We start from the raw sequence: 25,318 nt of genomic DNA, 5'->3' as shown, positions 1-25,318 counted from the left end.
ATTGGCAACAACACATGGCTGCGCGTCGCGTATTGGGGCTATTGTTGGCATGCATCGGCGAGGCAAGGCACAAAATAACATTCTAGTGGTACACCTGAGTTTCATAACCAACGTCAGATCTTCACCAAATTTTACAGACATGAGATTTATTTTATTTAGGGAGAGCATGGAAGAAAACACAGTTATGTTCAACTTTCTGTTGCTAAAGTGTATGGTGAATAATGAATTGTTGAATACCAGTATTCCATGTTCTTTAGCAGCCTCACAGTTCGATGCATTCTAGTATTTAGAAACATTCAGAAGGTTCAACAATCACTATCATTCATGATAGTCCTTGCGATCCCGATCGGGATTCACAGGCCTGCCTTGTCAAGAGAAGTTAATGAAAATGTTCAAGTAAAATAGCCATTAAATGCAAATTGATGTTGAGATGAAGTCCTTATAAATAGTACTTCATTATCCAATATTTCATCAATTTGCCCAAAATAGCCATCAAATGCGATTGGACATTGAGATGGAGTCCTTACAAAGGTGCTTCATTATCCAAAATTCTACCCGTTTGCCCAAGGTTCAACAGCATTCTTTTTTCTTTTTTGGTTAATCTTTATGTTTAGCGGTTCAATAGCATTCTGTTCTGTTATAGTTCTACATGCAAGTGGCACAAAAAAAAATCTGAAAATTTACAAAAAATATCGACTTCTGTTACACATGCCTGATCAGTTTGGAACTAACTTTTAGGGTTGAAGCAATCCATGTAGTAGCATCTCACTGACAATGGTCATCGCGTCTCATGAGATCACAGATGCTCAAAACAGAATGGATGACAAAGGCAGTCAATAGCATGTATCAGCTTTCTCCGAGGACCAACAGCATGTGAACCCATCTCCTTGAGCTTTTCCATGGTCAGAGTTGCCAACTGATACTTGTTGATGCTCTTGCTCTTAAAGATGTTCACAAAATGATCAAGGCCCCTTGAAACCAACCAACTTCTCAAGCCTCCAGCACTTTGAAGCTTGCGCTCAAGATTAATTGCTCTCATTCTTTTATTTATCATCATACTCCTATCAGCAGCGATAATTGATCGCTTGGTAATCTTTGAGGCAGAGCAAACACCAATAGTTCTATTAGTTCTGAAACTAGGCATTGGTCGGGTTTCTACACGCTCTCTTTCAATTAGCCTCGATGGTCTTGGCAACTGACAAATTGATTGAGGAACTACTTTGGCAACTGTTGGTATAGCAAGTTTAGGTGCCAAAGACATTGGCTCCTCCATTTTACAAACTACGTCTGCTTCAGTATGCATCTCAACTTGATATGTTTGAGTATCAGTAGGTTTAATTGTTGGTACATGTAGCAGGCTTTCTCCAGCGTCTTGCACCACGGACTGCTTAAGTACAGGTAGGGGAGGGATCAAAATAGTGACTTTCTGCTTCTTGACTATTATCCAGCTATCTTCTCTCAGCTGGTCCACCAGTGAGGTACCCGAATTACCTTTCTTAGTTTTAGGAACAGGCACAGCTTGTCGATGTTTTTGCCTTGCCATTAGTTGCTGACCTGCTGAATGAATATGGAACTGATAAAAATTAATTCTGGACCCTGAAGATAAGCATGTATTGACTCGTACCAAGAGCAACCAAATAGAAGACTATGGAGGGGCAGAGATATGTCAACGACATTAATTCAAAATACAATCCCCCTTCCCCACCCTGTCAGCAAAAAGGAAGGTAAAGAAGAGAACAGGCAAACCAAAAGAAATTACTTGAAACAAGATCTGCAACACAAGGCTGTCTAAGAAACCTAGCGCAAATCAAAGAAGTGTAGGACCTAAGTACTACGTCTACAACCCACCAAAAGCACATTATAAATATATCAGAAAAGGGCCAAAACTGCCCCTGATCTATCGGACAAGTTCTAAAAATGCGCTCCATTCACCTATTGAGCCCTAAATACCCTCACCGTTATCTTCTGGTTCAAATATAACTCTGAACAATTAAAAAGGTCCAACTATGCCCCTCGTACTAACGGCGGAAGCCATGTGAGGGTATATTTGGACCTTTTTAATTGCTTAGGGATATATTTGGACCATTTCAATTGTTTAGGGTATGCATCAAATTATTACATATATGGCTAAATATGATACTTTATTCACTTGGCATAAGACACAATTGTTGAGAAATATCAAGAAGTATATGTCGAAAAAATAATATTAGCATATCATATCTCTCTAAAAGATTGTCTCCAATAAAATTAAAGTAATAAGTGGAATGTATTAGTTGTACGCTCTTAGGATTAATTTGACCTATCTCCGACGATTAGAAGCTAATGCAGAATAAATTAATGAATGAATTAATAAATAAGAACACTATAATTGAAAAGATTAGTTTAAAAAAAAGAGCTAAACACAGTCCAAGTTATCACATGTTGGTAAGTTTTGATATCTTCTAATTAAATTTATCGCTTTTCCTTATTTATTAGAAAAACTTTATCTCTCTCGAATGGGTATTTGTAGTACTAGTCATTTGCTTATGCAACGAGTGAATTGTCAAAAATAATTTTTTTTCAATCTTCAATAATATTAATTTTTTGTTTTATTAGTTTCATGTGTTATATTTTCTTGAATAAATAATTTTAATTTTATTCTCTCTGTTTTCTCGTCAAAGGAGATATCTAGGCTATACATATAAATATGCATCTTTGTTGAAAAATAAAACGTATATATTCAGTAACATATGTAACAATTTGAAGCATACCCCTGAACAATTAAAATCTAAATATACCCCTACGCAACTAAAAAGGTCTAGATATACCCACACCTGGCTTCCGCCATTAGTGCGAGGGGCATATTCAGACCTTTTTAATTGTTCAGGGTATATTTGAACCGGGTAATTAGGGCTAAATAGATGAACGAAGAGCATTTTTAGACCTTGTCCAATAGATTAGGGGCAGTTTTGGCCCTTTCCCGTAAATATATTTTAAAGCAACAATCAAAACAATGTATTCTAAAGCACAAGCATCACAGTGTCTCTAGGTTAAGAACTTCTATGGGTTGAGGTCGATCAAAAGGATGTTCATTTCAAACCAAAAAATAAAAATTATGCATGGGTAATAGGATGATTCCTGATTCTGGACGCCTGGACCTAATGAAAAAAGGCTGTCCCCTCACATTTCCAAGAGAAATGTCAAATAAAATTAAGAATCCTTTCTATTCAACTTTTGCACCACTAGAGATATAGAAAACACTGAAAGAACAAAAAAGAATTTATTGATGGGAATTTACTACTATACTAATGCTTATAGGTTTGGAACGTATTTCCAACATTTCGCTTGAATTGTTGAAGAAGACAGCATCACAATAATGATTGATGTTGTGTAAATACTGAAATAGCAGACAAACCATATCTGCAGCTATTGCTACTATTAATCTGATTCACTTTATTTTACCATAATCACAGGCTGCACCACTCAAATTATGAAGTTTGATCATATGGCTCCTCAGAGCTGCCAAGCCTACCTCGGAAAATTAGTGTACTCCATCATGTACCAACACATTTTAAATGTTTTCTGATACTAAAAGCATCAAAAGACTACAGTGCAAGAGATAATTGCATTGAGCATTCTCCCAGTAGTCAGTACTCTGCGGAATAACAGTCAAATATCTTCCTCAGAAGCAAAAAAATAGGAAGACCAAACTAATAATGCCAAATCCTTACAAATGCCAAACCACTGCATCTATAGGCCAGATACATCAGGTACAGGATGTTGGTATCCACAATTCATATTTTCCAAATAGCAACTCTGGTACCACAATCTAAGAAACCAACAATGCACAGACTCCATCCACGACTTCAACACTTAATTTGTTTAGTAGCTCATAGGAAAAGAAACCAAAATCATACAACAATCATGTCTCTTGTGGCTCTATCCATAGAGGCCATGAATAACAGAAGAAAACCCTTAGTACATATTAGATAAACAACTTGTGGTCAGATTTCCAATTCATCAAGCATTGCACCAAACTGGGATAGATAGTTGCATCTGTGCCACTTGGCCTCTTGTTCTTAAAATGAATCAGAATTTACCTTCAGCAGATGTAATGTTTTAGTTGAGATGCTCGGTCTTTTCTTCAGTCTTGACATAATTTTCCTTTGACAATTGACATAATGTTCAATGTAGGTTAAGAAAAACAGATGGTTAGTCCGCTGATAAGATGTGTTTGTCTTCTACTTATCCTAAACCTTTACTCTGTAGAGCACTTTTTCATAGTTCCACTTTTTTAGTTGACTACCTCGTTTAATTTCTACAATTAATACATAAGTAGCATGTACCATGGAACGTCATTGTGTATACTATTGGTTTGTTCACACAAAGGTAAGCATGTCCAGACTCAAGACTTATTCCTGTATAACTACAGTTGTGAGAACTCCCATTATATCTCCTCCAACCATTCTCACACTTGTGATCGCTCCTTCAAATATATCATTTATATATGAATTTATGTCTTCTTAATTACACCCCTGGGGATGCGACCCTTGCCCGGACCCTGTATGAACGTGGGATGCTTTGTGCACTCAGCTACCCTTTTAATTACCCACTAAAAGGCTTCTCTTGCTGCACTTATCATGTACCTTTTATTAGTCCATGAATATCATATGGAGATCCTTCATCCCTAGCAATTTCCATCAACCTTCTTTATATAAATATAACCTCTATAATAAACCTGCCTGCGATCCAATCCAAGCTGCCTCTCTACCCTTATAATATCCCTAAGTCAAATGTGTATCACTCTATCCAAGAGCTTTGATGTATACCATCTAAGTTTAACACCGCGATTTTGCAACTTTAAATATCTCCTGTGGTTTATGCATTGGAATCAACTCTTTATCCACTTATTTAGCATCTTTGCACACCCTAATAGAACATTGAGTAGTATGTCTCCAAGTTTTACAAGGGAATCCTGAACCTCAATATAGATTCCATCTCGACGACATGCTTTTCTACCTCTCATGTTGTTCATGGCATGATTTACTTCACTCAATATAATTCTACAAGTTTGGTTAAGGTTTCTATTTGTACCGAATGCATGAATATTTGTAAAGTTACCCTCGTAACTTGTATTGAATAATTTCTCAAAATAGCATTTTCATCTTTCTTTGAACTTTTTGTCTCCTGTCAAAACTTGTTGAAATCATCTTTACTATACTTAACTTGGTTCAAGTCTTTACCCCTTTTCTCTGTCAATCGCGTTAGCTTAAACATTTCTTTCCTGCCTTCCTACATCCCTTACTTTTGGTTTAACTCGTCTAAGGATTTACCTAACTTCGTTAATCGCCTCCTTAGATTCTTTCTTTATTCTCTTATACTCTTCCAGGCTTCTTCATCTTTTTTTAATATCTCTTCTTACCTCCTCACTCTGCCACATGATTCTTGCAGTCAATGCCCTAAGCCTTTAAAACCACCTTGAACTCACTTGTTATTGTTTTGTTTTCTGATAGGGTTGTATTAGCTATATCTTTTCCTTCATTTTCTTTCATTACCTTCAATTCGCATGGAGGAATCTTTTTTTAAGTCAATAATATATTGTTTTTGCTTATTTTCTAATCCAAGTATGAGAGTGAGCAAGGGGAGACATCAAAGAGACACAACAGTTTCTTCTAGGAGCGTCAGGGGATGCAGGAGGGAAGTATTTGGTACAAGGAGAATAAGCTAACAATATTCAGGTTTATAAAGGAAAACATCTAGACCATATTCGAGAATCAGGGAATTAAAAGAGTGGGTATTCATGCATCCTAGCAATCACTAAGGACTAGGTCAGCTTTGAACTTCCAGCTTGAGCAAAATCATCTTCCATCTGTTTCAAACCCAAAATAGTTGCCTAAACAGGGGTAGTAACATTCACAAATAGGATTTTAGCCAGTGGTGCTTAGGCCAAAAGATCTGGCCATGGATTTTGGTATGTCATTACACCTGACTTCTCGTTTGATTTGACAAAGAGGAAACGCTGGCCAGTCCAAGTAAAGAGATGTGTGGAGGCTATTGAATACCTAGCTTGAAGCATGACATCATCTTGGCAGTGTCTGCAATCTTATGTGCTTGTACTTCTGGTCTATATTGAAACATTTAGAACTTTCGGAAAAGCCTTTGGATAAGACCTGCTTCAATGCATGTACTCCTTCAAGTAATGCAGCATCAATTCGTTCTCAAGCAGTTGGGTTAAATTTTTGAAGCATGAATGCTTTGGGCCCAGGAGGTCTTCCAACACCTATCCCTTAACCGAGGAAATTCTCGATTTCCACAAAAATGAATAAATCACACTCTTCAATCGATTATGGCTATGATGACCTCCCTTGGGATGAAGACGAAGAACTCCGCATGGTAAATCCATATCATCATGAAACACAATCACACGATTGAGAGGGAGCTTGTAATATGCTGCAAGTGGGCCTGCAGATTCACCACTCAAATTCATGTAAGTTTGTGGCTTTGTAAGAAGAACTGGAACACCATTGACAAAACCTTTTCCAAACATAGCTTTACAATGTACTGTCTCCATATGAATCCCTAGCGACTATGCAAATGCATCAAGCATTTCAAAACCAACATTGTGTCTCGATCCCCTGTATTTATCACCAGGATTGCCCAACCCAACAAAGAGCCATGGCCGAGGAGAACAAATGCAGAAGTTGCGCCTACAAATCCTTCTAAGGATTTTATTCATCGGAAGTTCACAAGAAGTTGCTGTTGTCGGCAACTATTATAGAGTCCACGGTGGAGCTCTGAGCCTCTATTTCACCTGGAGGAATCTAAACTTAGGTCTCATACACCACTAATGAATATTCATACCAGAATTTTTTAAATCTCCTTGGCTCGAGAATATAGAAACATTATCACGAAATTCTTGAATATTCATGATTAAAATATTCTTGCTTCGCATTTGATCATTTTTTTCTGATCAAAACATTTCTTGTGCTATTAAGTACATCTCCCAATAAATCTATCTTTCCTTTCTGCAAGTAAAAAATATACTTGACCATGTTGGGTGTGTCTCACATCGCTTGTGGAATGGGGATTTAGTCACTTTATATGGTCTTAGACAATCCTCACCACATGAGCTAGCTTTAGGGTTGAATTAGCCCTAAGGTCCATATCTTTACAAGGTATCAGAGACATCAGAGCCAGACCGATCATAATTCTTGGTTTATCCGATGTTGGGGCCCCCTTATTATTCGTCTATGCTCTAGTTGGTAAGCCTAGGCATGCGGGGGTGCTGAGTTTGTCCCACATCCATCATGGAATGGGAAATTGGTCTCCTTAGGTAATTCTCACCTCATGAGCTAGCCTTTGGGATTGAGTTAGCCCTAAAGTCCACTTTCCTTTAATGAAAAAATTTCTATCTCTAATAATTTGATAGGACGAACAAATACGACTTTACATCAACATGATTTTGGCATTATACGAACTAACTATTCCACTTTTTACATTTCAAATCATTATTTAAAACAGTTACTACTAAATCCAATAGAATGATATATTCAAAAGTTTAACTCTTTAATAAGTGTTAAGGTTTTAGTCCTTGGCATTGTCTAAACTACCACAAGCATGGGGCATCACTTTTCACCCTAAGTCTGCATTTGGTTCGTGAAATTGAAGGCAAGATGCCCTATTTTTATATTCCTAACTAATCATTGGCTTTCACAGTGGGATTATAAATGTAGCCTAGAACTATATGCCCTTGCCCTTCACATGAATATATATTATTAATTGTATTTCAGAATCTTTTGGTTTATGCAGAAAGAGGTGCTGGCTATTAACCTGCTTTTTTGTTCAAGAAAGTTCATACCCCTTCAGCGATCAACAAATTAAAAATAATAACAACAACTATTTCAGAAGTGCTCTAATCATTCAAAGTTCAATATGGATAAACCCATTTTAATGGGACTATTTCAGATTTGCAAAAAGTCAGAGCAATGTTCTAAAAGCAATATACTAGGAAAAATAAAAGGAGATTTTAATGGGACTGACCTTACGAAGAGGTCGGCGATTAGTGCTGGTAGAGAAGGAGGGAAGTGTCACCGAACACTATTTGGTACGTACAAAAGAATTTGGATATGTTGACCCAAAATAAAAAAATCTCATATGTTTGGGTCATTTAAAAATACTCCAATCAATTTTGGTCATTTAAGTTTGTTAAAATTAAGTACTTTTTATGTTTGTTAAATATTTAATAAACTCTAACAGTTAAATTTAAAGATTTTTTTTTTTAAAAGGCGTTGATAAGAATTTATATTTGGATATAATTTTATCTATTATTTCAACCTTAACCTAAAATATAAAATTTGAAGTGAAAAAACTAGTTAGAGAAGCATTTCAAGTGAAATAAAATTTTTAGTCCCAAAATATCAATTATTTTATTTGTAAAATCCATATCTAAACATAATTTTCACTTCCAAATATCCTTTCTAAATTGCCTTCAAATACTTTATTTTTTGGTTTTAGCCAAATGTTATCCAAACGAGGTAATATGTAGTAGATGAAGTAGTAATGTTTGGTTTTCTTAATTTCCTTTCCATTCCATTCTACCAAATTGACTCCAAACAAATTTTGAAAAGGGTAAATACATATAAGTTAAAAAATAAACTGTTTGAAGTCTTAGTACTATAGTCTTTTGGTTTAACTAGTTTAACTAATTATAAATAGAGTTTTCCGAAAAAATATATAATGGAGGAAGATTTCTTAGGAATAAGAGACACTACATTAAAGAGAGAGAAATAGATCTTTTGCGTATAATCATGCATAATGTCGAAACCAACTAATAAATGTAAGCAAAAGCTCCTAATTCATATAGATATAAAACATCATATAAATTATCATGCTTGCATATTCATTATTTGAGTATCCAACAATTATTTCAATCATATCCGATTGGGCCTATGAATAAATATACAATCATATGTTTCATGCTGGTTTGAGTAATAGTAATGAGATTTTTCAATATTATGCTAAGAATAGTTACTATTTTCATAAGAAACTGTCATTCGTCTGATGATAAATAAAAAAGAATATCGAGAGTTTAAGTGGCTAAAGTTGAAGCAGCTACTTTTAAAGTACATAAAGAAAAGCAACAATTAGTAGAAGAATTAGAATCGAAGAGGATTTCTCACTTCTTTCATTCACACCGTTAATGAGATTTTATTTCACACGGCTCCTAAGTTATAAAAGAATCTATATCTATATTATTATTTATATCTATACTATATTAAAAGCACGAAATCCCCTAGAGAAATATCGTTTGTCTTTTTACCCTTTAATAACAAGTTTCACACTAGACAAAAATAATAATTTAATTATTTTTCTAAGAACATTTAATTATTTCCATAATTCTTAGGACATTGAAATCAACTAAAGTTTATTTATTGAATCCTTCCTAATTTAAATTAGATAGACAGTCCTAATATTAAAATTTTAAATTCTATTTAGATTCTACCACTTTAATTGGAATAAACACATCAAATTGAGCACTAATGTAAATATTCGAACTTACGAAAGTTACGTACCTAACATAAGTAAAAGTATATAAAAATTGTAGCTAAACATGTAATATATGAGTTCTAAAATAAAAGCACACTCATAGTACTGCATATTTATAAATAGGATACAATAATTATTATTTTTAAAAATTTATACCTTTTTTTTAAAATTTCTTTTACAATAACTGAAAAATAATTTTTAATTTATGTAAAATTTTATACTCATTAATACAAAGTACACGCGCAACGCCCATACCCTAAACACTAGTTATATTACAAGCACGAAGGCCTTTAGCGAAATGTCGTTCGTCTTTTTTACCCTTAAAAATTAATTTCATATTGGACAAAGCTGTTATATGATTATTTTCCTAATATTTAGATCTTAAAAGCAATTTCGAACGCAACTATATATTTTATTACTAAAATATTTCCTTATTTAAATGAAATACGTTGGAAGTCCTAAATTTTGGGACATTATAATCTATTAAGAGTGGAAATGTGAAAGAGGTAAGGGAAATAAAACACAATCTATTTAGATTTTACTTTATTATTTTTTGAGCCAAGAGTATTATTTTTGTTCTATAATATACGAATATTATTAATTCTTCGGTATATTACTTTGGACTAACGCCTTTTGAGTTGTTATATTTTTATACTTTTAATACAAATAACTACATCAAACTAAGAAGCTTTTAGACCGTTTCAATATGTTCCACAATCCATCCTAAACCAAAGAGCGGGAATAAGCGAGGGGCATAGCGATACAATGTTCATACTCGAGTTGCTCAAATCTAGTACAAAAAGTTCAAGTAGAAAAGATATCGTTACAAATTCAAATGGAAGGACTTTTAGTGTGACGACACGATAGGTCATTTTGAGTACTAGCCTTAATTTTTGTGTTTTGAGATCTCTCATAGCTTCATTTGATGTTTCTTGGTTTATGTGCGTGTTCTGTGTCGCTTTTCGGAAAGTTTTTACGTAAAACTTCGAAGAAAAAGTAATTTTTGACTTAAAATAAGGTTTGGGTTGACCACGGTCAATATTTTTGGTAAACGATCTCAGATCGGTATTTTGACAATTTCTGTAGGTTCGTATGATATTTTTGAACTTGTACGCACGTTTGGTTGGGGTCCGGGGTGACCCAAGCGCATTTCGGCGCATTATGTGAAAAATTGTGAAAAATGAGTTTTCAAGTTGAAATCTTGAGTTTTGACGATCGATTCTTGTTAATTGATTTTATTTTGATGATTTGAGTTAGCGAGCGAATTTATATAATATTATTACACTTGTGTGCATGTTTGGTTTGGAGCCCCGGGGGATCGGGTGAGTTCCGGATGAGTTTTGGTTGAAATTGGAATGGTTGGTGTGGTTCTGTTGCTAGTGTGAATTGCAGGTCTCGCATTTACGAGCACCTGTTCGCAAATGCGAACTTCGCTTTTGCAAAGTCGAGCTCGCATTTGCAATAAGGGGTTGGGCAGGGCAGTCTTCACATTTCCGAAGAAATGTTCGAATTTGCAGACATCTCAGGATCTCTTTTGCAACTGGGCACTAAACTTTGGCAGGTTCACAAATGAGAACCTTTGACTATATTTGCAATGGATTGTGACCTTGTAAATGCGATATTTTTGTCGCTTTTGAGACTTATGCATGCTGGGGACGTTGTTCGCATTTGCAACCAGTGTTTTGTATTTGCAGACATCGCATTTGCGAACGTCTGCAACTGGGTAAAAGAGGACAAAATCGGGACTTAGAATATTTTACACAATTTTTCAACCCTAAACATTCTAAAGGTGATTTTTGAAGAACTTTTTCTTTCCAAATTTATTAGTAAGTATCTTTAACTAGTTTTTAATCAATTTCAGTTACTTTTCATGAGTTTTTGTATCAAATCTATGAATTTCATGGTAGAAATTAGGGGTTTTGGGTAGAATTTAGAAATTTTATAAAATTGAGATTTAGGCCTCAAATTGAGGCCGAATTTTAAAATAAATTATATAACCGGGCTCGAGGGTGAATGGGTAATCGAATTTTTATCTGAATCTCGGATTTTGACCAAGCGGGCCCGGGGTTGACTTTTATTGACTTTTTCAATATAAAGATGGAGCCTTTTTCATTCGTGGTAGTTTTTAAATCTTATTTTGAATTGTTTGAACGATAATTGGCTATATTCGGTTGGTTTGGAGGCTTGTTCAAAAGGAAAATTCATGGTTGATTAATTATTTAATTGTGAAAAGAGGTAAGTGTCGTTTTTAACTTTGACTTGAAGAAATTAGGACTTGTTTGGTCTATTTTCTACGTGAACTATGTGGTGGGACGATGTATATGCGAGGTGACGAGTGCATATGCATTGCCATGGGTTCAAGCATGCGGGTTGGGCTATTTACCTTTATGTCATTATTTATTTTATGTTATATCTCATTACATGTTTTGATTGCTACATGCCCTTACTTGTTATTCATGCCTTATTTGTTATCTGTCATTTAGTTGTTACATGTTTCGATTTATTCATTTCTCGCTCAATATCTGCTTACCTACTATATGTTTCTACTTGTATTAATTGTATATCTTCAATGCCTCATGTCTTTACTTGCCTTTATTGTCTTTACATTACTTGTTGTACTTTATTATGTTATATATGATTGTGTGAGTCTTTTAGCTATTTCGGTATTAATGAATTTTTGAGGTTTGTGAATATGAAGTATTGGTTATTCTCTGTTTGTATTGGTAGCTCCTCGATGTTCTATACATTTTAGTTCCTTTGTGCTGAGATTACGGAATTTGGTTGTGTTGAGTTGTTATATTAATGAGTTGATATTAGGAACGGGTTGTGCGCCGCAATAATATTGAAATGCATTGATATAAAATTGGGATCGGGTGCACGCCGCAACAGATATTGTGTTAATGTGAGATCGGATTGCACACCGCAACAGATATTGTGATAATGTTGGGATCGGATTGCGCGTCACAACGGAGTATAACATGTTGTAATGTTTGTATCTATAATGTTCTATTCCGATACTAGGATACGAGTAATTTGAGATGATGGTATTCGGGGTCCCTCTATCAGTTGACCTTCGGGTCCCGTTCTTATGAGTTTACAGCTTTCTTTATATTCATGTTGTCTTTTGGTATTATTCGTACATGTTATAATGAGTGTCTTGTCATAGCCTTGTCACTACTTTATCGAGGTTAGGTTCGACACTTATAGAGTACATGGGATCGATTGTACTCATACTACACTTCTGCACTTCTTGTGCACATTCTGGTGTTGGTCCTAGCGACGCGTAGAGGAGACTGCTCGGATCCGACTACTACAGGAGACTTGAGGTAGAGATGCTTGGTGTTTGCAGTCCCCGAAGTCTGCTCCTATCATGTTTTTACTGTTTATCTAGTTTTAGACAGTTGTATTTCTTTTCAGACCATATCTGTAGTATTCTAGTCGCTCATGTACTTGTGACTCCGAATTTTTTAGGATTAATATAGACTGCGTTACTTATATTATTATTTCATGTATTTAGAAGTTTATCGATCATTATCTAACATTATGCAGCTTTTAAATTATTAAATTGGTTAAATATTCTGCTAATGTTGGCTTATCTAGCAAGTGAATGTTAGGCGCCACCACGGCCCCGTGGTCAGAATTTTGGGCTGTGATATTTAGCAACAAGTAAATAATTGAACAACCTCTTTGTAACGATTATGCCAGTCGTTTTGAGTATTTTAGCATTGTTTCCCTTAATTTATGCTTTACGTATGTGTATTTATGATTACATGACTTGCCGGGGTGATTGATATGGTTTGGGGAGAGATTTGGATTGATTTATGACACTTAATCCCTTGATTGGAGACTTTAGTTGTAAGAGTTGACTGGAGTTTGACTTTTATATAGATGACTCAGGAATTTTATTTTGATGGCTCCAATAGCTTCGTATGGTGATTTTGGACTTAAGCGTATACCCGGATCTGGATTTGGAGGTCCGTAGGCTGATTTGGTACTTTTTGACGAAAATTAGAAAGTTGAAGATTGATAGGTTTGATCGAGAGTTGACCTTGTTGATATCGGGCTCGGATTGTTGTTCCGGAGTTGGTATAGGTCCATTGTGTCATTTGGGACCTGCATGCAAAATTCGAGGTCATTCCGAGGTGTTTAGATATGTTCGGTGTAAGTTTTGAATTTGAAAAGTTCATTAGTTAATTAGGCTGGAATTGAGATATGATTCGTAGTTTTGATATTTTTTGGTGTGATCTGAGTCCTAGAATAGGTTCGTGCTATGTTTAATTGTAGAGGAAAATAGATTCTTGATTGATATGAAATGAGATTCACAGTCAAAGAAGAGAAAGATGAACAGTGCTCTAATGTGGTGAAAGTTTGAGGTTCGAAAAGTGTAAAAGTCCTAAGGACTTTCTATTTATACCAAATCGATGGGGACCCACCGACTTACCTTAGCGCGGTCCACGGAATTCTACCGCGGTCTGCACTTTTTTACCTTTCGAAGAGCTGCTACAAAATCCTGGGCGCGGTCCGCGTAAAACTGGGCGCGGCCGCGAATGTCACCGCGGTTCGCCAAATTATGAACGCGGACGCGAACTCAACTTCAAAGAGTTGATATTTTGGGCTCTTCAAGTACGCGTCCGCGGATAAAATGTGCCACCGCAAAATGCTAATGCGAACTGCGAAATTTTGAGCGCGATCCGCGAAATTCCCACACTGAGTCAGATTTTTCCCTGTCAAAGTCCTGCACTGCACAACCAATTCCTATACAAACTTCACAACAGTTAGTCAAAAACAATGCCTAATCTAAGAATAAAATCAAAAAGAAAGAAAAGAAAAAGAAAACATCACATGGGTTGCCTCCCAAGAAGCACCTGATTTAACGTCGCGGCACGACGCATGTTACCATCATCATGTGAAATTGATCAAGGCTACCACGTGGCTGTCATCAAACTTGCCGAGGTAGTGCTTCAATCGGTGCCCATTAACTCTGAAGATTTCACCATTTTTGTTTTTCAAATTAAGAGCACCAAACGGAGTTACATGCACCACTTCAAAAGGGCCACTCCATTTTGACTTGAGCTTTCCCGGAAATAGTCGTAACCGAGAGTTGAATAGAAGAACCAAGTCACCCTCCTTGAATTCTTTGTTCTGGGCATATTTGTCATGTAAGTCCTTCATCTTGTCCTTATACAAGGACGAGCTGGAATAGGCATGAAACCGGAATTCATCAAGTTCATTGAGTTGCTCTACCCGGAGATTGGCTGCTACATCCCATTCAAGGTTTAACTTCTTGAGGACCCATATGGCCTTGTGCTCTAACTCAACCGAAAGATGGCATGCTTTCCCAAATACCAACCGGTACGGAGACATACCAATTGGAGTCTTGTACGCAGTTCTATAAGCCCACAAAGCATCATCAAGTTTCCTTGACCAATCCGTCCGGTTTGCATTGACAGTTTTTGATAATATGCTCTTTATCTCCTTGTTGGAGACCTCAACTTGTCCACTAGCCTGTGGATGATAAGGGGTTGACACCTTATGATTGACACCATACTTGGAAAGTAAAGTGTCAAAGGCCTTGTTGCAGAAATGAGAACCCCCATCACTGTTGATTGCCCTAGGAGTGCCAAACCTTGTGAAGATATTTTTCTTTAAGAATGCCACCACGCTCCATACCTCATTGTTGGGCAAAGCTACAGCTTCAACCCACTTGGAAACATAATCAATAGCAAACAGAATGTAAGTGTTACCACACGAACTCACAAAAGGCCCCATGAAGTCTATCCCCCACACGTCAAAAATATCGATTTCAAGAATAGTGGTGAGAGGCATTTCATCCTTCTTGGAAATTCCACCAGCTCTTTGGCATTCATCACACCTCTTAACAAGCTCACTTGAATCTTTATACAGGGTAGGCCAATAAAATCCACAGCTAAGAAACTTTGAAGTAGTTCTCGCCCTACCATGATGACCACCGTAGAGCGAGGAATGGCAAGCATCAAGAATATTCATTTTCTCCTCTTCCGGGACACATCTTCGGATCACACCATCATTGCAAATCTTGAAAAGATAGGGCTCGTCCCAATAATAATCCAAGCTGTCCCGTTTGAATTTCTTCCTTTGGTTAGAAGAGAGCTCACTCGGGACAATGCCGGTCACAAGAAAGTTAGCCACATCGGCGAACCAAGGCATACCATTCAAAGACACGGAGAGGAGTTGTTCATCCGGGAACGAATCATTAATTTCGAGGCCATCGTGGGGCCTCCCCTCCTCTTCTAAGTGGGACAAGTGGTCCGCCACTTGATTATCATTTCCTTTTCTATCAATGATTTCAAGGTTAAACTCTTGAAGCAGAAGAACCTATCTCATCAACATAGCCTTCGAGTCCTTTTTGGTCATCAAGTAACGGAGTGTCGCGTGATCGGTGTGCACAATCACTTTGGCACCCATGAGATATGGCCTGAACTTTTCCATGGTGAAGACAATGGCTAATAACTCTTTCTCGGTCACCGTATAATTGACTTGGGCGTCATTTATCATTTTGCTTGCATAATAGACCCGATGAAATATCTTGTTGACCCTTTACCCCAAAACCGCTCCTACCGCAACGTCACTAGCATCGCACATGAGCTCAAATGGTAAGCTCCAATTGGGAACGGTAATGATGGGAGTGGTTGTCAATTTATACTTGAGAATCTCAAAAGCTTTCATGCAATCTTCATTGAACACAAACTTTGCATCCTTTTCTAGCAACTTGCACAAGGGGTTCACCACTTTTGAGAAATCCTTGATGAACCTTCGATAGAACCCCGCGTGCCCAAGAAAGCTCCTAACTCCCTTGACGGAAGTAGGAGGAGGGAGTTTTGAAATAACTTCAATCTTCGCTTTGTCCACTTCAATACCGTTCTTTGAGATCTTATGGCCGAGGACAATGCCCTCCTCGCCATAAAGTAGCATTTTTCCCAATTAAGCACTAGGTTGGTCTCTTCACATCGGGCCAACACTTTGTCAAGATTATCCAAGCATTCTTCAAATGAGTCCCCCACAACACTAAAATCATCCATGAACACTTCGAGGAAGTCCTCCACCATATCCGTAAATATTGCCATCATACACCGCTGAAAGGTAGCCGGTGCATTACACAAACCAAACGACATCCGTGAGAATGCAAATGTGCCATACGGACATGTGAAGGTGGTTTTCTCTTGGTCTTCCGGTGCAATGAGAATCTGGTTGTACCCTGAGTACCCATCCAAAAAGCAATAGTAGGCAAGCCCGGCAAGTCTGTCCAACATTTGCTCAAGAAAGGGCAATGGAAAGTGGTCTTTGCGGGTCACTTTGTTCAGTTTTTTGTAGTCCATACATACCCTCCATCCGGTGACAGTACGAGTGGGGATCAACTCATTTTTCTCATTTGTTACCACAGTCATACCCCCCTTCTTCGGCACACATTGTACCGGTAAGTCCATGAACTATCCGAAATAGGGTACATAACCCCTGCATCAAGCCACTTGATAATTTCCTTCTTGACGACCTCTTGCATAGCCTCGTTCAACCTCCTTTTATGTTCCACGGAGGGTTTGGTATCATCCTCTAGTATATTTTTGTGCATGCAAAAGGCGGGGCTTATACCCCGAATGTCAGCCAAAGTCCATCCAATTGCCTTTTTCCTTCTTTGAAGCACCGCACTGGTGGAGTCTACCTGCACGTTAGTTAGGCAAGCAGAAAGAATAACAGGTAATATGGAAGAAGGGCCTAAGAATTCATACCTGAGGTGTGAAGTCAAGGGCTTCAACTCCAATGTTGGTGGCTCCTCGATTGAGGGCTTTGTTGGTGGAGTCTTCCGATTTTCCAAGTCCAAGGAAAGTTTACGGGGCCCATATGAGTAGGATCCCATTCTTTGCAATGCATTTGCACATTCAACTAAGCCTTCCTTTTCATCATCCTCATGGTTTAGCAATACAGATTCCAAAGGGTCTTCCACATTGATCATGGCACTCGTGTCATCAACTATCACCTCCATCACAAGATCCACAAAAGAGCAAACTTCATTGTTATTTGGTTGCTCATTGATTTGCACACGTGGAATACAACTTTTTCATCGCCCACTCGGAAGGTGAGCTCTCCTGCTTCCACATCAACCAATGCCTTCCATGTTGCTAGGAAAGGTCTCCCTAATATTATAGGCACCTCATAGTCGACTTCGCAGTCGAGAATCACAAAATCAGCAGGTAAAATAAACTTGTCGACCCGGACTAGAACATCATCAATAATACCTAGCAGCCTTTTCATTGTCCGATCCGCCATTTGTAATCTCATGAAAGTAGCTCTTGGTTGCCCAATACCTAGTGTCTTGAACACGGAATATGGCATCAAATTAATACTTGCTCCCAAATCACACAAGGCTTTTGCAAAATCGGCGCTACCAATGGTGCATGGAATTGTAAAGGCACCGGGATCTTCAAGCTTTAGAGCCATCGAGTGCACAATGGCACTCATTTGATGAGTCATTTTGATGGTCTCACAATTCATAGATCTCTTCTTATTTACCAAGTCTTTCATGAACTTGGCATATCCCGGCATTTGTTCGAGAGCTTCCACCAAGGGCACATTGATTGACAAACTTTTCATCATCTCAATAAACTTCTTGAATTGGTTTTCATTATTTTGCTTTGCAAGCCTTTGAGGATACGGTGGAGGAGGCCTTGGCAAAGGGGCCTTGGCTTTAGGCACTACCATTTTCAGTATGTCTATCACGTGTTCGCTAGACGGGTTCACATCATTTTGAGTCTCCTCCATGTTGTCATCAATATCGATCCTCACTTCATCATTCATATTCTCATAATTGGCTTGAATCTCATCATCTTCTTGCAACACAACACCATCACTCGCAATCTTCTTTGGATTAGAGGTACTTGCATCTCCACCTCTACCGCTTCTTGTGGTCACCGCCATAGCATGGCCTGTATTGTTCCCACCCTTCAGGTTTACTACCGTATCACTTGGTAGCACCCCCTTAGGTAGAGTATTCAATGCTTGAGAAATTTAACCCATTTGTACTTCCAAGTTGCGAATAGAGGTAGTATGGGAGGCTATTTGGGCATCGGAGTCAGCATTCCTTTCCATTATTTGTTTGAACATACTCTCTATCTATCCCATCTCATTGTTTGAAGAACATTTCCCTTGAGATGAATATGGAGGCGGATTGTTGGGTTGTTGATACATCGGGGGCCTTTGATTATTATTATTCCAACCCCCTTGGTTTCCATTGCCGCCCCAATTGTTATTGTTGTTCCCCCAATTCTGATTGTTGTTCCCCCAATTGTTCGAGTTGTTGTTGTTTCCATTGTTCCAATTCCCTTGGCCTTGGTTGTCCCAATTTTGATTGTTCCCTTGCGATCTCCATTGTTGATTTAGAGCATTGCTCTGTTGACCTTGGTAGTTATTGGCATATAACACTTCCTCATTTTGATCATCATAAGAATCGTCTTGATTATAACCACTACCACTTTGCTCATATTGATCTTGATTGTTTTGCACTTGTTGACCACGCTGTCTTCTCTTGTTGACTATGACATTTACCCCTTCCATGGCATTTACTTGCTTTGTCCCTTGAACTTGCTGAAGCTGGGCCTTTGCTAACTGATTCATAGTAGTTGTCAACTCGGCTATGGCTTGTCCATGATCATGAAGTTCCTTGTGAAGATGGATGACATTAGGGTCACCCTGATTAACATTTGCCCGACTCTGCCAAGCTGAGGATGTGTCAGCCATCTCATCAAGTATGTCACAAGCATCGACATAAGGAATTTTCATAAAATTTCCCCCAGCTAGCTGATCCACCACACACTGGTTGGTCGTGTTGATGCCCCTATAGAATGTCTGCTGAATCATTGCTTCAGTCATATCATTGTTTGGGAATTCCTTGACCATTGTCCGGTATCACTCCCAGATTTCATGTAGGGGTTCATTAGGTTCTTATTTAAAGGCTAAGATCTCATCCCTCAATGCTGCCATATGACCCAGTGAGAAAAACTTAGCTATAAACTTTTCTGCCAACTCATCCCATGTGTGTATGGAGTGGTTGGGTAGCCTCTCGAGCCAGTCCAAAGCTTTCCCTCTAAGTGAAAATGGGAAAAGCCTCAATCTCAGAGCGTCCTCCGACACATTCGTCTGCTTGCTCCCCCAGCATATGTCTACAAAACCCTTTAGATGTTTGTATGCGTTCTGATGAGGAGCTCCAGTGCAGAAGCCCCTTTGCTCCAATAGGGTCAGCATGACATTTGTAATTTGAAAATTGCCCGCCCGAATCCGGGGAGGGCCAATTGCACTTGCGTAACCTTCATTGGGTAGCACCCGGTGTGCTGCCCATGGAGGAGGTGGGGGAGGGTTTGGAATGTTGTCATTAGCATGGCGGCCTCTTCCTTAGACTTGAGGTTCTAGATTAACCTCATCCTCACCATTGTCATCTACCTCTTCCCCCGGAAGAACATGTCCGAGAGCATCATTATGAGCCATTTGGTACCTAAAGTGATTGATACACAAAAGTTAGAAAAATAGAAGGAAAGAAAACCAAGACACACAAATAGTTAGATAGATAGCCAACACCGTCTAACTCCCCGGCAACGGTGCCAAAAAGTGATCGAGGCCAAACCTACACCACTATAGAGTAGCGAGGATGGTCGATGCAGTTTTACCCAACGAGGTCGGGATCGATTTTCACAGGGAGTTAATTTGGCTTGGAGTTGGGTATCTAACTAATCTAGATGATTCTATTCTAATGTTATACTATTGTATGCTGAGTGTAAGCTAAGTACAATATTTTTGGTGAAAGTTTTCAAGTGTTAAAAGGCACTAGGGAAGTGAGTTCTGCCTAGGTGAGTATCTAATGGGTATCAAGAATCTAGGACAAGCTTGTTATGATTGGGGTCGTGATATAACCATCACACATAAGTGCTCACTCTATACCTCTCGGTAGTTTGAGTGACTTTGCCCGATTTGGCTTTCTCAAGCCCAAATGGGTGTTCGTACAATACAAGTGAAATTGGCTCAAGTCGGGTATTACTATCTCTAGGTTTAACCCTTTAATTGGGGCTATCAATCTCTTGAGTTCACCCTAATTCCTTGTTAGCCTAATTTTTCTAGACTTAGTCCCTCTTTCTCAAGAAGAGCCTAAGTCATAAAGGTATGAGTCAGTGTTTGCAACCACTAATTCTATAATTTTAGCATGAATTAGACTAAATATCACTAACCCATAAACAATTAAGCCCTAAAATTCAAGACCCATTAAATACCCACACTAGGGTTGGGTCACAACCCTAGCTATGGGGTCTAGCTACTCATAATAATAATAGCAAAAATTAAAGATAAAGATGAAATATAAGCCATAATATTAAAGTACAAGATGAAAATCAAAAGTTTGAAGGTAAATCTACTCTAAAATTGCCCAAAAAGGGAAAAATCAGCCGTTCACGTGCTTTGCTAAACAAAACTTAACCTAAAACTAATAAAAGGATCTATTTATACTAGGCTGAAAATTCCGATAAAAAATGCCCCTGCAGAGGTTTCGCGGACGCGGACCGCGTCCGCGCTTGGGCTTTCGCGGCCGCGTAATAGTGAGCGCGGTCCGCGTTTCTTCATATCTGGGCCTGGGTAGATCTTCGTTTCTCGGTCAGCGTAATGTTCACCGCGTCCGCGTGAGATTCCTTCGCGGCCGTGTAATTTGGACGCGGACCACCTTCTTCATTTATGCCCATCTTGTAAAGTCTCTGAACCTCGACAAACGTTGTCCGCTAAATTCCAACCGCGGCCGCGCCAGTCACTTCGTGGTCGCATCTTTCTGCCGCTCTCAGCGCTTAATTTTAGTGCTCAAAACAGCCTCTCTGAATCTCTATTTCGCGGTCCGCGGAATAATGGCCACCTCAGCGATGATAATTTCGCGGCCGCCCTTTTCTATCGTGGTCCGCATTCCACTGTATTGGTCCAGACTTGGTTTATGTTCAAGTTTGACTCCATTATGAGTTGGTTATGGCTTCTTTGGCTCATTTCGAACAAAACCCTGCAAGCAAGCACATTAAGTTAGTTTCCGGGAATACCTTCCCGTATTTTTGGCCCAAAACTTAAGTAAAAGAGAGCAAATAATAGGCTAAAATCCCTGCTTATCAGATCGCGATGGCGATGACTAAACTTACCCAGTTGCCAAATCGTTCTTCGTGAATGCGACATACTAGTCATGAATGCAATGACCAATTACACAATCCCTACGCGAACGCGATGCCTTGCTCGCGAATGCGAAAGACAAATGCCTGATGCCCCTTCTAGCCTTTCCTTCTAAGCGATCACGCCACCTAGATCGCGAACACGAAAGCAACAGTCTCCAAACCTTAGCAAATGCGGTCCTCACTTCAAGACTCCAAAGAAAAATTGCCTGCCACCAGAATTACTCTACGCGAAAGCGACTCCTTAGTTGCGATCGCGATGAAGAAAACCAAATATCAGCTGACAGCAATCCAAAACAAGGGGAAATGACCTGTATCCCATCCAAAACATACCCGAGGCCCCCGGGACCCCTTCTAACACACCAATCAATCCCATTCACAACTGGTATGCTCAAATCTTTGCATTGATTTTATCTCTTTCTTTTCTTTTCTTCTAGTTTTAATTTTTCTTTTTAGTTAGGGTTTAATACATGCCACAATCTCAAAATCATGCTTAATTGGTGCTTAAATTCATGTGGGTAATTGTTTTACATGCCTAATGGGTGATAGGGTTATTAACTAGGCATGTTAATTGCATTAATTTTTACACTTAGTGAAAACCCTAGGTTTCAAATGTGCCAGTGCCCGTTTTGTTTGAACTCCGCGGACCGCGGTCCATTTTACACGGTCCACGTTCTTTAATTTGTGAGAGCAGAGTATGGTTGCATGTTCGCAGACACGGTGCTTTTTTCGCGGTCCGCGTTTGAACTTGCGCGGCCGCGTCCAAAATTCGCGGTCCGCGCTCATGAGTTTCAGAGAGTTTGGCAATTGCTTCCGCGATCGCGTCCATTTTTACACGGTCCGCGTTTGATCTTTCGCGGCCGCGTCCCAAATATTGCGGTCCATGGAATACCATGATCAAAGAGTTGGTAGTCTGAGTCCAACCTCCTCACGGCCGCACCCATTTTTACGCGGTCCGCGGTGGCCTTTCCGCGGCCGCGCCCATTTTTTCGCGGTCCGCGGTGCACTATTTTGGGAAGCACTGTTTCATTTCATCTGCATTTCTTTAAGGATTCATTAAACCACAATACTAATGATCTTTCACTAATTGTGTGTGTAGATAATGGTGCGATCTCGTGGTGGTCCCGACAAATCAAAATGGAGGGGAGAATCCTCCCAAGGCCGAGGCAAAGGGAAGTAGACTGCACCCTTAGCACCTCAGAAGATTATTAGCAAAAAGGCCCCACCTGTGAGACCTCAGGCTGACTCCTCGGACACTAGTGAATACCTCCCTTCCCGGGAGATTTTCGAGGGAGAATCTGCACAACAACCCGAGGCTCAATCTCAAACTTTTCGTCTCGTCAATCAACCCACCTCCTCATCTGAGTCGTCGGATGACTCAGAAGGAGGTAGTGAGACTTCAGTACCATCTCTCCCACCTACTGCAACTCCAGCCTCAACAGCTGCTCCTATTGATATTGATGAAGAAGAAGAGGTTCCGGATGACGGGAGAGGAGGTGATACCCATGGGGGGGTTGATTAGATCAAGGAAGCCGGCAGTGTGGCAAGATAGGTTCGTGAGTGAGAAGGCCTACCACAAATTCCGGGAATGGTGGCCACAAAGGTCGCTTACCCTTGAGCAACATTTCATAGAAAGAGACCTTCTCCCTCACAACCCGAATGTGAAGAGACAATTTGATGAAAGAGTGGGGTGTAAATTCTTCACTAGCAAGTTGCCGGAAGCAAATGAGTACCTAGTCAAGGAATTCTACGCCAATGTTGCCCACATCAAAAAGGGTACCTATGTGACTAAGGTACGGAATAAAAAGATCCGGTTCGATGGAAAAACTTTGAATACATATGCCGAGTTTGATGATGTAGACGTTACTCTATACATACAGAAGTTGGCATTAGATGAAGCAACCCGTCCATGGGTAGCAGAGGTGATAGCCATACCAGGGACAACACCGGCCTGGCTTACACCGGGAGTCTTAATTACCAGAAACACCCTTAGCTTTGAAGCCAAAGGGTGGTGCACCTTCGTCTTCAGCCGCCTTGATACGTGCCAGCATGACAGTGACATTCCACTCTCCCGGGCGATCCTCATAGCATCCATCATAGTGGGTACCCAATAAATGTGGGGAAACGCATGACCCAGAACATATCTAAGGCAACTGGGAAGGTCCTACCCTTACCCCAATTTCATCACTATGTACCTAGAGGACCAGAGGGTTGAGGGGAGACACTTTGACATGAAGGTGAAGCCAAAAAGGCCCTTCTCTTGGTACAACCTTCAGGGACCAAACAACTCGAAGTCCAAAGTCTTAGCCACTACTTCCACTGGCCAGTCTGAAGAGCCAAGGGTAGTGGCCACTGGTTCCGAGCCTTCCACAGCAGAGGGTTCTTCGGTTGCTATGCCACCCCCCTCATCCGGGCCATCTGTCACAGCCCCATTATCTGTTCCCTCATCTTCTGCATATCCTCAGACTTCACTGCGGGTCTCTCAGATGCTATACAGCATCAACAACTAGTTGCAGGCAGCTACATCAATGTTTTCTGTCTTATCCAGTGCAGTCGCAGCACAGGCAGCCCCAGCACAACTTCAGGTACCTCCATCAATGGAGGATTCATTGAAGGAGCTTCTGGACAACCAGGAGCTTCTCTTGGACAACCAAAAGAAAATCCTAGAGACATTAGATACTCATGGGAAGGTGATCAAGGAGCTGGGCAAGCAGGTCAAAAAGATGAAGAAGACTCAAGCTTCAAAAAAGTCAGTGGAGCTGCTGAAGAAGAAGGTAGAGAAGTTTATTCTCTATCTCTTCCCTAATCTTATTTTTGCTTTTAGCATTGAGGACAATGCTATCTTTTATTTGTGGGGGGTGGTCTTATTTGGATTTGATGACTGGCATGTAATAATTATGATACTATTTTCCTTTATTTTTACTTATCGTTATTTTTTACTTTTGGTATGTATATAACTTTACCATTCCATGTATATATTCATCTCCATTTTGTATATATTCGGTTCACTCCATTATTGTACATATTCATTTTACTTTCTGTAGTTTACTTTATAACTTCTTTTGTATTTTTCCTTAATAGCTTAGCTTCTTATTTCCTTTAATAGCTTCTTTTTGAGTTTTTAGCTTCTTTTCACATTTTTTGTGTGATCAATAAGCCTTTGGTTTTCTTAATGCCACGGTTCTTTCCAAAGGTGGATATTGTGTGAACCGGGTGGCTCTTCCCAACGATAGATGGCGTGACAACCTTTTTAAGGGATTGAGTCTGTTTTTCTTTTTGCTCTGATATGTAGTAGTAATGAATAAAAGTGTCTCAAGCAGGCTTCACTTGGTACTAACACATTTACCTTCGACCTCATGGTTAGAAACAAGTTGATTGACAAAGAATAGCTCTAGTTGTGACCTTTAGACTCTTGAGTTGATTAAAACTATCATCAAGTGGTTTCTTTGAGCCATTTGTGATCTTCAATATTAGCTAGGGTTGTTGTGGGCCCTCAACTCTGTTCTCTTTAACAATCCATTAGCTCGAGAGAGAGGAGAGGTAATGAATTGCAAGTCCAAGTCCTATGCCAATAAGTCTAG

General features: G+C 39.2%; 1 protein-coding gene and 1 pseudogene across 2 annotated transcripts; both read right to left on the bottom strand.

Moving 5' to 3' along the window:
• Nucleotides 1-656: 656 nt before the first annotated feature.
• On the bottom strand, nt 657-8,157 carry LOC107783382 (uncharacterized). 2 transcript variants are annotated; one of them, XM_016604351.2, is made up of 2 exons: nt 8,020-8,157; nt 657-1,554 (listed from the first exon to the last, which is right to left on the bottom strand). In XM_016604351.2, exon 2 carries the CDS (start codon nt 1,541-1,543, stop codon nt 797-799), a length of 747 nt encoding a protein of 248 aa, XP_016459837.2. In that variant the 5' UTR covers nt 1,544-1,554; nt 8,020-8,157; the 3' UTR covers nt 657-796. The 2 variants fall into 2 exon arrangements, with proteins under 2 accessions (XP_016459837.2, XP_016459836.2); XM_016604350.2 differs by having other exon boundaries at nt 657-1,557; nt 8,020-8,131.
• On the bottom strand, nt 1,564-8,003 carry LOC107783383 (peptidyl-tRNA hydrolase, mitochondrial-like; annotated as a pseudogene).
• Nucleotides 8,158-25,318: the final 17,161 nt, after the last annotated feature.

The sequence above is a fragment of the Nicotiana tabacum genome, chromosome 19 (genome assembly GCF_000715075.1).
Source record: "Nicotiana tabacum cultivar K326 chromosome 19, ASM71507v2, whole genome shotgun sequence".
In the NCBI taxonomy this organism is placed as follows: domain Eukaryota; kingdom Viridiplantae; phylum Streptophyta; class Magnoliopsida; order Solanales; family Solanaceae; genus Nicotiana; species Nicotiana tabacum.
This window is presented reverse-complemented; position numbering and strand designations above follow the sequence as displayed.